General features: G+C 42.1%; 1 protein-coding gene and 1 long non-coding RNA gene across 2 annotated transcripts; one reads left to right on the top strand and one right to left on the bottom strand.

Moving 5' to 3' along the window:
• Positions 1-417, top strand: LOC122084163. Its single transcript, XM_042652247.1, has one exon. The coding sequence runs from the start codon at positions 1-3 to the stop codon at positions 415-417; it is 417 nt and encodes a 138-aa protein (XP_042508181.1).
• A 1,174-nt stretch (positions 418-1,591) lies between these two features.
• Positions 1,592-2,533, bottom strand: LOC122083605. Its single transcript, XR_006141683.1, has 2 exons — positions 2,316-2,533; positions 1,592-1,668 (listed from the first exon to the last, which is right to left on the bottom strand). It is a non-coding gene; the product is annotated as an uncharacterized LOC122083605 (long non-coding RNA).
• Between the last annotated feature and the right edge of the window lie 11,069 nt (positions 2,534-13,602).

Genomic DNA, 13,602 nt, shown 5'->3' with positions numbered 1-13,602 from the left:
ATGGCGATCAGTAGCGCACAGGTGGAAGTCGAGTTCGCCAAATGCGAATGCTGCGGATTGACAGAGGAATGCACGCCCGCTTACATAGCTAGAGTTCGTGAGAGGTACCAAGGCCGATGGATTTGCGGTCTGTGTGCCGAAGCTGTGAAGGACGAGATTTTTAGATCGGATAGGCATATCAACGCCGAAGAAGCCTTGAATCGACACATGAACTTTTTGCAGAAGTTCAGACATTCGAGTCCTCCGACTAACCCCGCCGAGCATCTGATATCCGCCATGAAGCAGCTTTGCCGGAGGAGCTTGGATTCTACGAGATTCCTGAAGTCGACTCCGAGTATTCCTCTCAGAAAGGAAGAGCAGGTTCGTCGTTCGTCCCTCTCTCGATCCGGAAGCTGCCTCCCAGCTTTGGCTCGTTGAAACTTAGTATCATGCATATATTGACAAAAGGTAAAGAAGAAAAATAAGAAATATCTCAGATAATCGTAGCAGAAGTAGAAACTTAGTTCAGCCATGACTTCGTTATAGAGGGCTTCCAGACATGGTTCTGGTTCTGGTTCATCATTTTTTACTGTTTCTAAGTTTTTAATCTGTTCTAATCATATGATGTCCTACTCTTCTCATCGCCGCCTTCTTTCCTTCTACCATACTCATCTCAAACATAGATTTGAATAATTCTTTATGCTTTTGAGAGGAGGAAAAAAAATTGAATCTTTATGCTTTGCCAGTAAAAAAAGAAAGAAAAGATTGAATTTTAATGCTTCCAAATCTGGTAAAGTGATCTGATTTCCTTGTGGAAGGGGAGATTATTGAACCCGGCCGGTCAGTTGCGCGGCTCGTTTATTGTATATTAATGCAACTAGTGGCAGGAAAGGTAAATGGAGAAGAAAAGGTAGATAAAGAGAAACTAGAAATGGCTGGCACTGTCAGAAGGCCAGAGTGGAAGTTGAGGTTGCAGGGAGAAGCCATTGTTTTCTGTTTTCCCATGATTTTCTCTGGCGGTGACAACGAGGCAGATTGGGGGTGTTTGCTCCCCAAATTAGAATTGATTCCATTTCCTCTTATCTTTTATTAATGGGGAAAATGGTCAGAGACAGAGAGAGATCCTCCACTCCACTCTGGCCGACAGAACAGAACAGAAGGTCCTGGCAAGAGCTTCGGCTTCTGCAATGCAATGGTGTGGTTACTAAGAACAGCCAATCTTTGGGGGATGGGGTGTCCTCTCTCTCAGAAAATATCCCAATTAATCAGCCATTAATGTGACTCACTGAGAGGTAATCTATATGATATATGTCTCCATTAATATGATTAGGACCTTCCAATCCCTCATGCGTGGATCACATGGTTGGTTTTGTTTCCACTTCCAACCACTTCATTGGGTTTAATGTTTATCTAATCATCTTACCCAATTCTTAATAGTATAAAAAAATTGATGCGAATAAGAGATAAGGATAATTTACAACGTCACCCCCTGGAGAATGCTAGTATTATAGGAACACTCTCTCTCTTTTGCCAAATTAGACTCAGGCCCTTTACCGTTAATTTCTATTACAGAACATACCAAGAATGTTGACATCAACAATTTATTTTTTTCTAAATACCATTTTACCCTTGAAAATAATGAAATACCAAAATTACCTTCATTACTTGTAGATCCTAAGTCGATTTCACCTCAACTAGGGGTGTCAATATCTAAACCGGACCGGTTAAACCGGACCGGACCGAACCGATTAAGCCCGATCCAAACCGAACCGGTGGCTTATCGGGCCGGTTTCGGTTTGTATTTAAAATTGAATCCGGTCTCGGTTCGGTTTGGGTTAGACCATTGGGCCACCAGAAACACCGGAAATGTGCACCGAAACCGGAACCGATCCAAACCGGCCCGATATAAAACCGGACTTAAAAGTTAAAACTCATTAATCTAACTGGGCCAACTCTCAAGTGGGAGAAGCCCAAGGCCCCAAGTGTCCAACTGGACCAACAGTAGCCCAAGTGCCCAAGCCCAACATTTATCAACTATTCAAGTTCAACCTGTCAAAACCCAAGTGCCCAAGCCCAACTGCCCAAGCCCAAGTGCCCAAGCGCCCAAGCCCAAGTGCCCAAGCTAATGGTCCATACCGGTTTAAAAAACCGATCCAAACCGAAATGAACCTGATAAATCCAAACCGGTACAACCCGAACCCAAACCGCACCGAAGCCGACACCGGACCGAAACCGATAATTCCTTAATGGGGCGGTTTCGGTTAGTTCCAAAGTCACACCGAAACCGGTGGAACCGGACCGAAACCGCACCAACCCGGACCGTTGACACCCCTAACCTCAACCCTAACTTCCAAAATGAGTAAGATCCAAAACACCCAAACCAAGAATTAAATGATTCAGTGGTTATGGCACAACTTATGAACCACATGCTGACAAATGTTCTTCAATTGTCTTCAGATAATGGCTTCTGAAGGAACTCTGCTACACCATGCTGAAATTTTGTGCAGTTCAGAACATAAATGAGAAAAGACTCCATTTTCTTGCGCGATTATATGAGCGTACAACTTGGTTCTTGCCAAGGACACCCGGCGGAGCAACCTGGAGAAAGAATGTCCTATCAAATTTGATCTCCTTCTGCTCAGCCTGCTCTTCCTTCTCCTCCTCCCCACCTTCATCAACGCTACAAACTCCAGAGTCCCTGTAATGGAAACAAGAACATCCGCCGCTTTGACTGCTCACCGCATTGTCGTCAATTTTCTCCTTCTCTCGCACCCCTAATTTCGCTACCTCAGAGTTACATTGTTCCGACCAGAGAGACCTGACATGAATTTTCAAAAACCCAACTTTTTGGCTTATCACCGGACGTCGTGGAATCTAAAAAAGAAAAAAAAAAAAAATGGGACGTCATGGAATCATACTCATCACAGTTACCATTGTGGTCTCCATTTCCGGCAATCACTTGTTTGTCGTCTCCATTCCCGACGACAACAACAGCATCGTCGGGGGCGGCCCCGCCATTAGGCTCCCCAATCCCAACACTGGGCCAGAGAGATACAAAAGGGTATGTGAAGGAAAACCTCGAGGACAAATAGGGTCTTTGAGGAGGCGCAGCCGTAGCGGTTGAATTCTACAGAGAAATTGTAACAGAGTGACAAGAGAGGGAGAAACAGAGAAGAAAAAAAAAAAACAAACCTTTTCACGCCCGCGACCTAAGATGGCACGATGCGAAGTGCACTTCTCACCGGAGAAGGTAGGAGAAGTATTTGCCGGCGACAAAACTACCAGTACTTGGCTGCTGGAACTTGCCTGAACCCTTGGTCCCAGGTAATAGAGAGAACAAAGAGAGAAGAGACAAGGGAATAAAATGGTAAAATAGTAAAAAAGGTTATTTTTGGAATAATGAAAATGAGTAAGTTATTAGTGTTTTACTCAGAAGGATAAAAATATCATTTCATAGTATTTTTTAACAGAGACTAACAACAAAGAGCCTATGTCTAATTTGATCAAAATGAGGGAATGCTCTTATAATATTGATATTTTCTAGGGGGTGATGTTGTAAATTACCTTAAGAGATAAAGAAAGAGACTTAATCCTATAAACCAAGACCTTTATAACCTCAATGTAGATGTTCTGAGTCTCTAAAAGAAAAAAAAATATATATATATATATATTTATGTTCTGGGCCCACCATGCACCTATTTGTTTCCATGAAAGCTTCTTCTAGCTTTCAATGTGGAACAATCCAAAACTATGTGTCTAGTGATATGATAGTGCCAAAAATATCAATACAGGTTTCTGCCATCTTATATGCTGTTGGGCTGAGTTTGTGAGATCTTTTTGGTGGGTTGTATCAGTTGTGTGTCGTATCTTGGTTTATCTTTTTTTTTTTTTTGATATATTATCTTGGCTACCTTAGCCCATATTGGCATGTACTTCTGCAGAGAGAGAGAGAGAGAGAGAGAGAGAGAGAGAGAGAGGGGGTCGTTTGTATATTAAGTTTCATGCGGTCACACTCACTTTTCACTGTCGCTTTCCACAGTTACATGACTTAAATAGTACAAATTTCTTAAGGTATAAGAGAGGATGTTTTTAGGATATTTTTCCCTTGGCCGGACACCTTCAAAGATCGAAGAGAATGAGCTGCCTTGGTAAACGGTGTGATGGTGTATATGTACGTCATAAATCATAAGGTGACAAATTATCAACTTTTCAACTCCAACTGCCCTCCACCAACTTTTTTCCTCACCAAACGCCTTTGGGATTCTTCTTTTTCCTTCTCCCACCCCTAAATCCTGACTTTGAAAATCTGTTTACCAAATCCCTCGATATTAGTCTGAATCTCAAGTCTCCACTGCAACCATGGATTGGGATCCTCTCGAATGGCTTGGAACTTGGAGTGGAGCCCTCAATCTGAAGACCTGCAATTGTTTCAATATATGTACACTGAAGTGTGAATGTTTGTTCAATTATTATAGTGAACTATATAAATAAGTTAGGAGGATTCTATGTAATCTTCCTCTTTGAAAGTGCTGCTGTTTGTGAAGTCCATGTGAAGTCCATGTCTCGTATCTTCGGCTATTTAAAGGCTTTCATTAATGAAGTTTGGGCAGAGCCCGGTTATGACTTACACCCTGAGATAGAAGGGTATCAGAGCCTTTTCCTTTCTCCTTCTCCTGCTAAGGTCCTTCTCCGGTGGCCGGCTCTACCTGGTTTGAACCTCTGCTAGTTAAAAGGACGTTCTAGGCCACGCCCTATTGCAGGTTACTTCGTGGTTTTGGTTTTCTGATGATAGAGAAAGAACCCTTTGAGCAATGGGTCTTCAGGCCAAGGAGTGGCCGTCTTTTACCCTGTAACGGCTCAGGTTGATCTGTCTCTGAGAACTTGAACCCCGGGGGTCCTGATCGGCCTCGACTAGTCGTCTTTTTATCTATCTGAGTTTCGCCGGTGAGTTGTGCTAATCGGATACTGGACTTGCTGCCTTTCTTCTGAAATGTCTCTTTCCCGCCGTTCATCCTCTTCTCGAAGTTCTGCTTCGTCGTCCTCTTCTTCTTCCTCCCGATCTTCTTCTTTCTCTTCTATTGATTCTCTGTATGAGTTTGATTACCTCCCTGAAGATCAGATCATTCCTGTGACTCCATCTCCTCTGTTGAACCCCTATACTATCTTTCCAAAAAAGAAATCATCTTCTTCTTCCTGGAAGACTCTTATCGCTCCTTGAAGGAAAACCCCACCTTTGAAAGAGTTGGTTCAGGCCTCCCGGTGTGAGTTATATCACATCCCTGCCACTGACAAAGAACAGTTGTTTACTTTGGAGATTCCAACAACTTTCATTCCTGATTGGCAAACTCAGGGTTATACCCATCTCCACTTTGGTGCAATTAAATTTGCCCTTTCTTTCCATGGCAGGAAAGGTCTTCCCGTGTTCTCCCAAATTGCTCTTCTTGACAGCCGCTTTCTACGGTATGAACATGCCGTGATTGCTACTATTCAGACCACCTTGAACGCATGAACTATATTTCTCACTCTTTATCCTAATTTCAACATAGCCTTAGCAGATCCCCATCTTCCCTCTGCCTTAAAGTTCCAGATCCAAATTTCTGGTACTCCTCAGACTCCTACGGCTTTAGCAGGAACTATCCACTATCAGTTAGCTTATCGGTTACAAAATCATGCCTTTGATTTATCAAAAGGCCAACATGAGGATGCTCTTTTCCTCTCTGTGGACTCTAACCATGTTCCAAGCCTTACCTATGTCCCTAGACAAATACCCCGAGATGATCTTTATAGTCTCCTTCCTTCTTCTCGGGTTACAGCTTATGAACAACAAATGGCCACAACTCAACCCGCTCCTGTTGAGCCACTTCAGTCTACTGATCCGCAGTTCATCACTCACCCCACAGGTGAGGTTGAAATCAGATTTCCTCCCCCATAACCATTACCTTCTCCTTTTCCTTCTCAATTTACAGGAATGATTCAAGAAAAAATTCCTGTCAAATCTTTTGATGCTCAAGGAAACCCTGTGTACTATTTCTCCGATCCAATCACTGGTCATAAGTATTTTGACCTTTGTGATTGTGACACTTGTTTCCAAGACTCTGATGATGAAACCTATTCTTCCCGTCCTAGAAGAAAGTCTTCCCAGACGCTTCTTAGAGACCGATATGAGTCAGGAGACCCTACAGTTGGGCCATTGAGTACTGAAGCCCGTTATCCCTTTATGGTAAAATATGGTGCTCCTCCTTTGGAACCTCCTTATGTTCCTACTCCGGTTTGTAAACCTTTCTCACCTGGTCATACACCTTCTCCAATAGTCCCTTCTTGTTGCATGTATACTCCAGGATCTTCTTCTTCTGCTCCCCTGCAGAATTTTCCTGGTCCTACCGACTATGGTCCTGATTCTCATAGTGTACGTCATGTATGGAAAGTAAAATCCCCTGTCTTACCTTCTGGACAACCAAAAGAGATTTCTCAGGCTGAAGCAGCTTTAAATTGGCAAAATGAAAATGCCATCGTCCAAAATCAGTACTTGAACGTATCCTTGCTTCTACCCAACATACTCATAGTACTGTTGGCCGGCATACTCAATTACTTCAATCTCTTAAAGCTGAGATGGATCAAGTTCATACTGAACTTGCTGGTATTGCTTCCTCAACTGCTGATACGACCCAGGTCTTTGCTCTTATTGGACAAAAGGAGAAACATCTCAAGTTTCTTGAAGCTCAATTACACAGTCTACAACAAGCTCCACCTCAAGTAGCAACATCCAGTCGACAACAACCTTTACCTTTGACAGTTCCTACTGTGTCCTCTCAGGATCCTTTTTCCATATATGCTACCCCGGCGTCTCCGATAGTTGCTTCTCCTAGATCCTTCCCACTTGAAGAACTGAAGGCACTACAACGTCAGCAACGTAATCAGAAGTCCAGGTCACAGCCTAAACCAGTCCCTTTCGACAAACCTTCTCCTCCACCTTTTCAACCATACCCTATGACTGTAACCTATCCTGCACCATCACCACCAATTTCTACATATCCATCACCTTCACCTTCACCTCCTCGAACTAAGACCAAATATCCTCCCATAGGTGCCATAACTCCTTCTGGTGATGAAGTGTTAACTGATCTTCTCACCACCCTAGCCCTTCATAACCCTAAACCTATTCCCTCTTTTATAAAATACAAGTCCAGATCCACCTCCTGTCCCTTATCCTGCACCTCCAAATGTTGAAGAGATGGATGGTGATCAGGATGATCCCATGGTCCATAATCCTGAACCTCAACCTCCTCCTAACCCAACTTATGCTCCATTTTCAAACCAAGATCCTAAGCAATTCTTTACCTTGGATGATGTCCCTGTCTCAAAATGGGCATCTAAGTTTGCTGATTTTCATGCTTGGATTAATGCTGAACTTCTTCAAGAAGGTGCTACTTCTGTCAGTGTTCTGACTAAGTTCGTTGCTCGACTTCAAGGTAAACTCAGAGAATGGTATTTAGCTCTTGGTGGATACAGACAATTACAACTTGTTCAACTTCCTGAAGGCCAGTTCATCACAGTTATATATCAAGAATTTCTTGGTCCTGTCTCAAATGATATTACAAAGGCTCATGAAGAGTTTTTACAACTGAAGTGTTGCTCTCTAGCTCGTCCAGATCTTGACAAACACTTCTCCCGCATAACAGACAGATTCCATAAGATTGGTGGCCTTGATGATGAGAACCTTAAGCAGATCTTTCTAAACTCACTTCCAGAACCTCTTGGTGCTGATACTCTCCAGTTTCTTCGCAATTAGAACATCACCTTGGCATCTTGCAGTATCGGATCTCTCTATAGCTTTGCTCTCACAGCTCTTGACAAACTTTGTAATGTCAAGAAAATCTGGAAGGAATTACAAACAAAATCTGATAAGGTCTCTTCTGCTTGTGATACTTCTTGGATGAAGATCAAGTGTAAAGGTTCTGATCACTCTTGTGATTGTCCTACAAAGAAGCCTTTCCATCATAATAAGTTCTTTCACTCCTCCTAGAAGCACAAGAAACGGTTTCCTTTTAAGCCTTCTAGGTTTAAACGGTTTAAACCTCACTGAAAATTTCTCCGAAAAAAACAGTTTCGTGGAAAGAATAAGAATTCTTCTTGCTTCATCTGTGGAAAAGATGGACATTTTGCTAAGAATTGTCCTAATAGTCGCAAGAAGGAAAAGGTGCTCCATATGCTTGCTTCTCTCCATCATGATGATCTACAAAATGCTGACCTTGAGTCTCTGTACTCTCTGGATGCAGAACCCACGGACCTCTCCCTATTTGCTATTGACTACCCTGATGATGTTACTCCAACTTACCTCACAGACTCAGACCCAGAGTCTTCTCTTTCCGAGTCCGAGGATTCTGATCCCCTCTACCAGGTCATCCCTTTCCTCTCCCCAAGTCAAACACCTCTTCCCTGTCAATCTATCACCTTACCTCATACTGCAGTAACCCTACTCCCTGAACCTTATGCTAAACCAATTCGTCTAATAGCTTTCCTTGATACAGGTGCTGCAACAACCATCTTGTCTCCAAAAGTCCTCCCAAACTATTTCTGGAAACCTCAAGAACCCCTTCTTCCCTTTTTAGCAGCTAATGGTGAAACCTTTTATATCACCCTTGTCACCAAACAACCCATTAAAATTCAACTTCTTCCAACCCTCTCATTTACCCATGTTATGTTAGGTTCCCACTGTCCTGGTAAAGACCTCATCATAGGTTTTGATGTCTTGAGTCATCTACCCCTTAAATGGACACCCCATGGTCTTGTGTATAAACAACAACTTCTCCCTTGGTCCCCTTTCTATCTCAGGGTGTAAGTCATAACCGGGCTCTGCCCAAACTTCATTAATGAAAGCCTTTAAATAGCTGAGGATACAAGAGACATGGACTTCACATGGACTTCACATGGTATGTGGGACCGTATGTCGGCAGTGTCGGCATACATACAGTTATACAAACAGACATACGTACACTCATACATACAGGTGTACATACTCATACTAATGACAAACACTTAGCTGGTGTACATACTCATACTAATGACAAACACTCAGACATACATACTCACTCATAATAGACTCGTGCTAATCAGTATCCGGGTCCGATGAACTGCTGTCTGGGTAGAACGCAGCTCTATCAACAAGCCACTCATCATAGGCATCTAGCAGGGGAGAAAGGCGAGAACAAGGAAGTTGACCATTCTGATGTAGTTCCCATGCTGTATTTGTCATATGTAAAAGAGGAGCTGGAACTTGATAAGGCAGGATGTCATTCACTCTGCACATAGTATGAAGAAATTGTTTCCATTCCGAACCATGTTGGCTTCTGGTGGTGAAGAGTGCATACGGCTTTGTTCCAAACACATGGTAGTCTGTTGTGTAGTGTATGTAATGGCAGGGGTGTAGGTTGTCTGGAGGATCAATTGTTTGGAGGATGGCTGGAGGTCGATGGAAGAGTATGGTGATATAATGCATAGTCGGATCAGGGGGATCAGTCTGTGGGAGTAAGGAGGTGAAAAGATGAAACCAGGTTTCTATGGGAGCAAAGAGCTGAAGAAACTGGAAGATAGTCAGGTTTGGTCGATGTGGATTGAGAGGAGACCACCAACGCATACACATGGATTGGATGGCTTGTAGAGGGAAGCATAATGCTATGGTGTAGGCTGTACATAAGTGCCAAAAAATACACTTGAAAATAGGTGGTAATTCTTGTAGGTCATAAAAGGAGTTAAAGGTAAAAACTGTGAGGTAGGGAAACTCTGGGTGAAAGGTAGAACCAGCAAGAAATAAACCTTCTTGTCGAAGGGCAATTTCTAATAGCTGGATGGCTGTATGCTTACTGTAAGTAAGGACGGCTTTGTAGGTTAAGGTATGAAGGATTTCAGGGGGAAGGTGAGGAGGGATAGCACAACAAAGGTTATGGCTAGGTTGAGGCTGAGGCTGAGAAGAAGATGAGGTAGAGGCACCTGGTGTTAATGGGTAAAGGATTGGAATTACAAAAAAAGTAGAGAGAGGGTGAGAAAGGAAGTCTATCAAAACATTTTCTTTTCCTTTTATGTGTTTGATGTCAAAGGACCACTTTGAGAACCATTGAGCCCATCGTAGGAGTTGATCATTGGGAAGTGTGCGTTGCCGGAATTCAAGCATTCGAGGGAAACTTGACATGTCCAGTTCAATGAGGAATCTGTGTCCAATGAGATGAAACTGGAATTTTTCAATACCTCGTCTGAATGCAAGAATTTCTTTGAATGTGGAATGATAATGAGCTTCAGATGGTTTAAACGAGCCACTCTTGTAGCCATAGATGGTTCTTTTGGAATCAGGAGCTTCTTCAAGGAGAACTGCGCCCCAGTGAGTGTCACTAGCATCAGTTTGAAGAACATGACGTCCATCAGAAGGAATCTGTAAACGGGGAAGTCTTGTAGATAGCTGTTTCAAGGCTTGAATAGCTGCTGAGTGGTCAGAAGACCAAGGAGGAGCTTTCTTTTTCAAGAGCTGATGAAGGACAGACGTGTGTCTGATTTGTTGAGGAAGAAACTCTGTTATGTAATTAACTATACCAAGGAATTGCTGGACCTGATGTTTGGTCAGGGGGCCTTCAGGAAATTGCTGGAGAGATGTAGCAATATGAGGTTGAAGTTCATATGTTCCGTTGGTAATAGTGACGCCAAGAAAATCAATGGTAGAAACACCAATTTGCATTTTCTTTGGGGAGAGCATAATTCCATAGTCTTGAACAATCTGATGGAAGTGCTGAAGGAGACAAAGATGGTTAGCCTGTATAGATGAAAACAGAAGAATGTCATCAATATAAATCAGGGCACGATCTTGAATGGGAGCAAATATCTGCATCATGGCACGCTGAAATATTGATGGAGCCGTCTTTAGTCCAAATGGCATAACTGTCCACTGTAAATGATAACCAGGGACACAAAAAGCTGTCTTCGGCCTATCTTCAGGGACAATCCCAAGTTTCCAGAAACCTTCTTTAAGGTCAAACTTGGAGAAGATAGTTGCAGAGGCTAACTGAAGTAATAATGCCGGGCGAGTTGGTAAGGGGAACTTATCATCAGCCAGGAAAAAATTTAGAGACCGATAATTTATCACCATTCTCATCTTACCACGGATTTGTTCTGTTCTTTTGTTCACATAGAACGCCTGACATGCCCATGGAGACACAGTTGGTTCTAACAATCCTTGAGCTTGAAGCTGTTGAAGTTCTTGTACTGCAAGGGTTAAATGTTCTGGAGTCATACCAGGATGACTGGCTTTTGTTGGATTGACATCTTCATTCTTCTTGAGCGGTAAGGAGATGAAGAACTTGGAATTCTGCCAGAGGGGATGAGTACATTTGGTCAGGAACTCAGTGTGAGAATCTGCACAGGAAGTTTGCAGAAGTTTTCCTTTAAACTCATCAAACAGAGTAGGACCTGTACCTACAAGAAATAGGTTAGAAAAAGGGGACCAAGGGAGAAGTTGTTGTTTATACACAAGACCATGGCAAGGCAAGGCAAGGCTAGGCAAGGCAAGGCAAGGAAAGCCGCAATTTTTAGTAGGTTAAAAGATCCTAAGATGCTTGGGGATTTCATGCTATTTTCGTTCACATGAATCATGAGGTTTACATTGACATTTTCTCTCTCTTCATAGAATATGGTTCACTGTTAAATAAATCCATCTCCCACCATCTCATTGGTATTCTTTCCCGTTCCAACTTGGCACACTAGGAGCTTGAGTTCTTTAACCCATTGTTCATTTAGATGTTTCAATGGCTTTACTTGGAGATGTGCAAGAAACCTCAAGAATATTCTACATGAGATGATGAGTGCAGCAACAATAGCTTTTAAGATTGCCGACTAAACACTCAGATGGGAGATTCAATGAATAACAAACCAAAGCATGAAAGTACCCAAGGAGTTGCTCGACACCTCAAAATTTAAGAGTTCGTGAGTTCAACTTTTTTTAGGGCTTAACTATTTAAAAAGTAATAATAATAAATAAAAGCATGAAGTGAAAATATATATGCCTTCTTCTTATAAATAAATTTTAAAAATAAAATATAAATAAGAAAATATTAATGGAAGTCAATTCCGTCATCGTTACATACAGAATACAAGTATGATGGGAAGCACCTCTTAGCGTGGAGGTGGCTACCAGTCACAGTAGAGCATTGATCGGAGTCTTTGGGGGAGATTGCTTGTTCAACTCAACAACACTCCCTTGTCCCCCTTCCTCCTAGCCCCTGGCGACATCTTAGGCTGCCACCCAAGTGGCCTATGGCCTGAACAGAAATGAAACCCCCCCCCCCAACATCCAGATCCTCTGTTGTTACTCATTATGTTATTCTTGTGTTATTCTAAGTGCAGAAGATGACATGTGGCATAGATGACATGGATGACTAAATGAGGAGAGAGGAACATGACCACAAAGAACCGGTTTTAACTAAATCATTCAAACCGGTCTGCCACGAACCCAAATCAAAGCGACCATTCAAACTGATTCTTTGTCATCATGTCCTCTCTCCTTATCTTAGTCGTTCAAGTTATCCATGACACGTGTCATCTTCTACACCTAGAATAACACAAGAATAACATAGAGACCTGTTCTCATGAGAAGGAATTTTCTTATACAGTACTGTTCTATTCACAAATTTTGTGGGAATATTGTTCCATTATTATTATCATCTAAAAATGGGTTTATTCAATGAACCTTCCCTATTTCATTTAATAAATTCATTCAGATTAATATATATATATATATATATTAGGAAATATGTATGTTATAGCAAACATCAACATATATGATAATAAACAAAGATAGATCCGCAAAACACACAGAGAGTTAACGAGGTTCACACACCGATATATTGTTATGTCCTCAAGCGAAGAAGAAGAACTTTCACCATGTAGAAGAGATATTACACTCAAACAGTGGTGAAAAAACTCACCTTGAAAAAACTCAAATTACAAGTGCTTGCTCAACAAGATGATAGTACATTATATATTCTTCCAAGTCATGGGTTGATCCATCGGGTCTATCATCGGCCCAACCCTCTGCTTCCATCATAGATCTCAGTTAAAATCCCATTCGGATCCCTACCAAAATATATCGAAATGTGTCAAGAATTCGAGACAAACTTAACACTATTTAAGAAGATTAGGAAAAAAGGCTGGTGCACTTGTGCCGAAGAGTAGGCCAGATCCTTCTAATGTGGTGGAAAACAAGAGTTTTAGAGAAATCCTTGTAATGTGTGTGTTGGGGGGGGGGGGGGGGACAAGAGCAATGAGAGAATAACAGCTACATTGAGAACCAGGTTTAGGTAAGTTCCCCTCTATTGATCAGTTTGAGGCATGAATTGATACTTAATTTCTTACACTTAACCATTGCTCTTCTTCTCTACAGATAAACAGATAATAGCCCTTTGATATCATATATCGTTCAAAATTTTGAGATCATGCTACCATGTGCGAAAGGGCCAAAGTCAGTAACACTAAAAACTTTAAAGTCTGTTTCCCCTGTCAAGTGACCTGCCATGTCTCAGTGTTAAATTAGTATGTGAAACTAACACCAGTGCATTAACAAAAAAAGGGGCGGGGGGGGGGGGG

The sequence above is a fragment of the Macadamia integrifolia genome, chromosome 7, assembly GCF_013358625.1.
Source record: "Macadamia integrifolia cultivar HAES 741 chromosome 7, SCU_Mint_v3, whole genome shotgun sequence".
In the NCBI taxonomy this organism is placed as follows: domain Eukaryota; kingdom Viridiplantae; phylum Streptophyta; class Magnoliopsida; order Proteales; family Proteaceae; genus Macadamia; species Macadamia integrifolia.
This window is presented reverse-complemented; position numbering and strand designations above follow the sequence as displayed.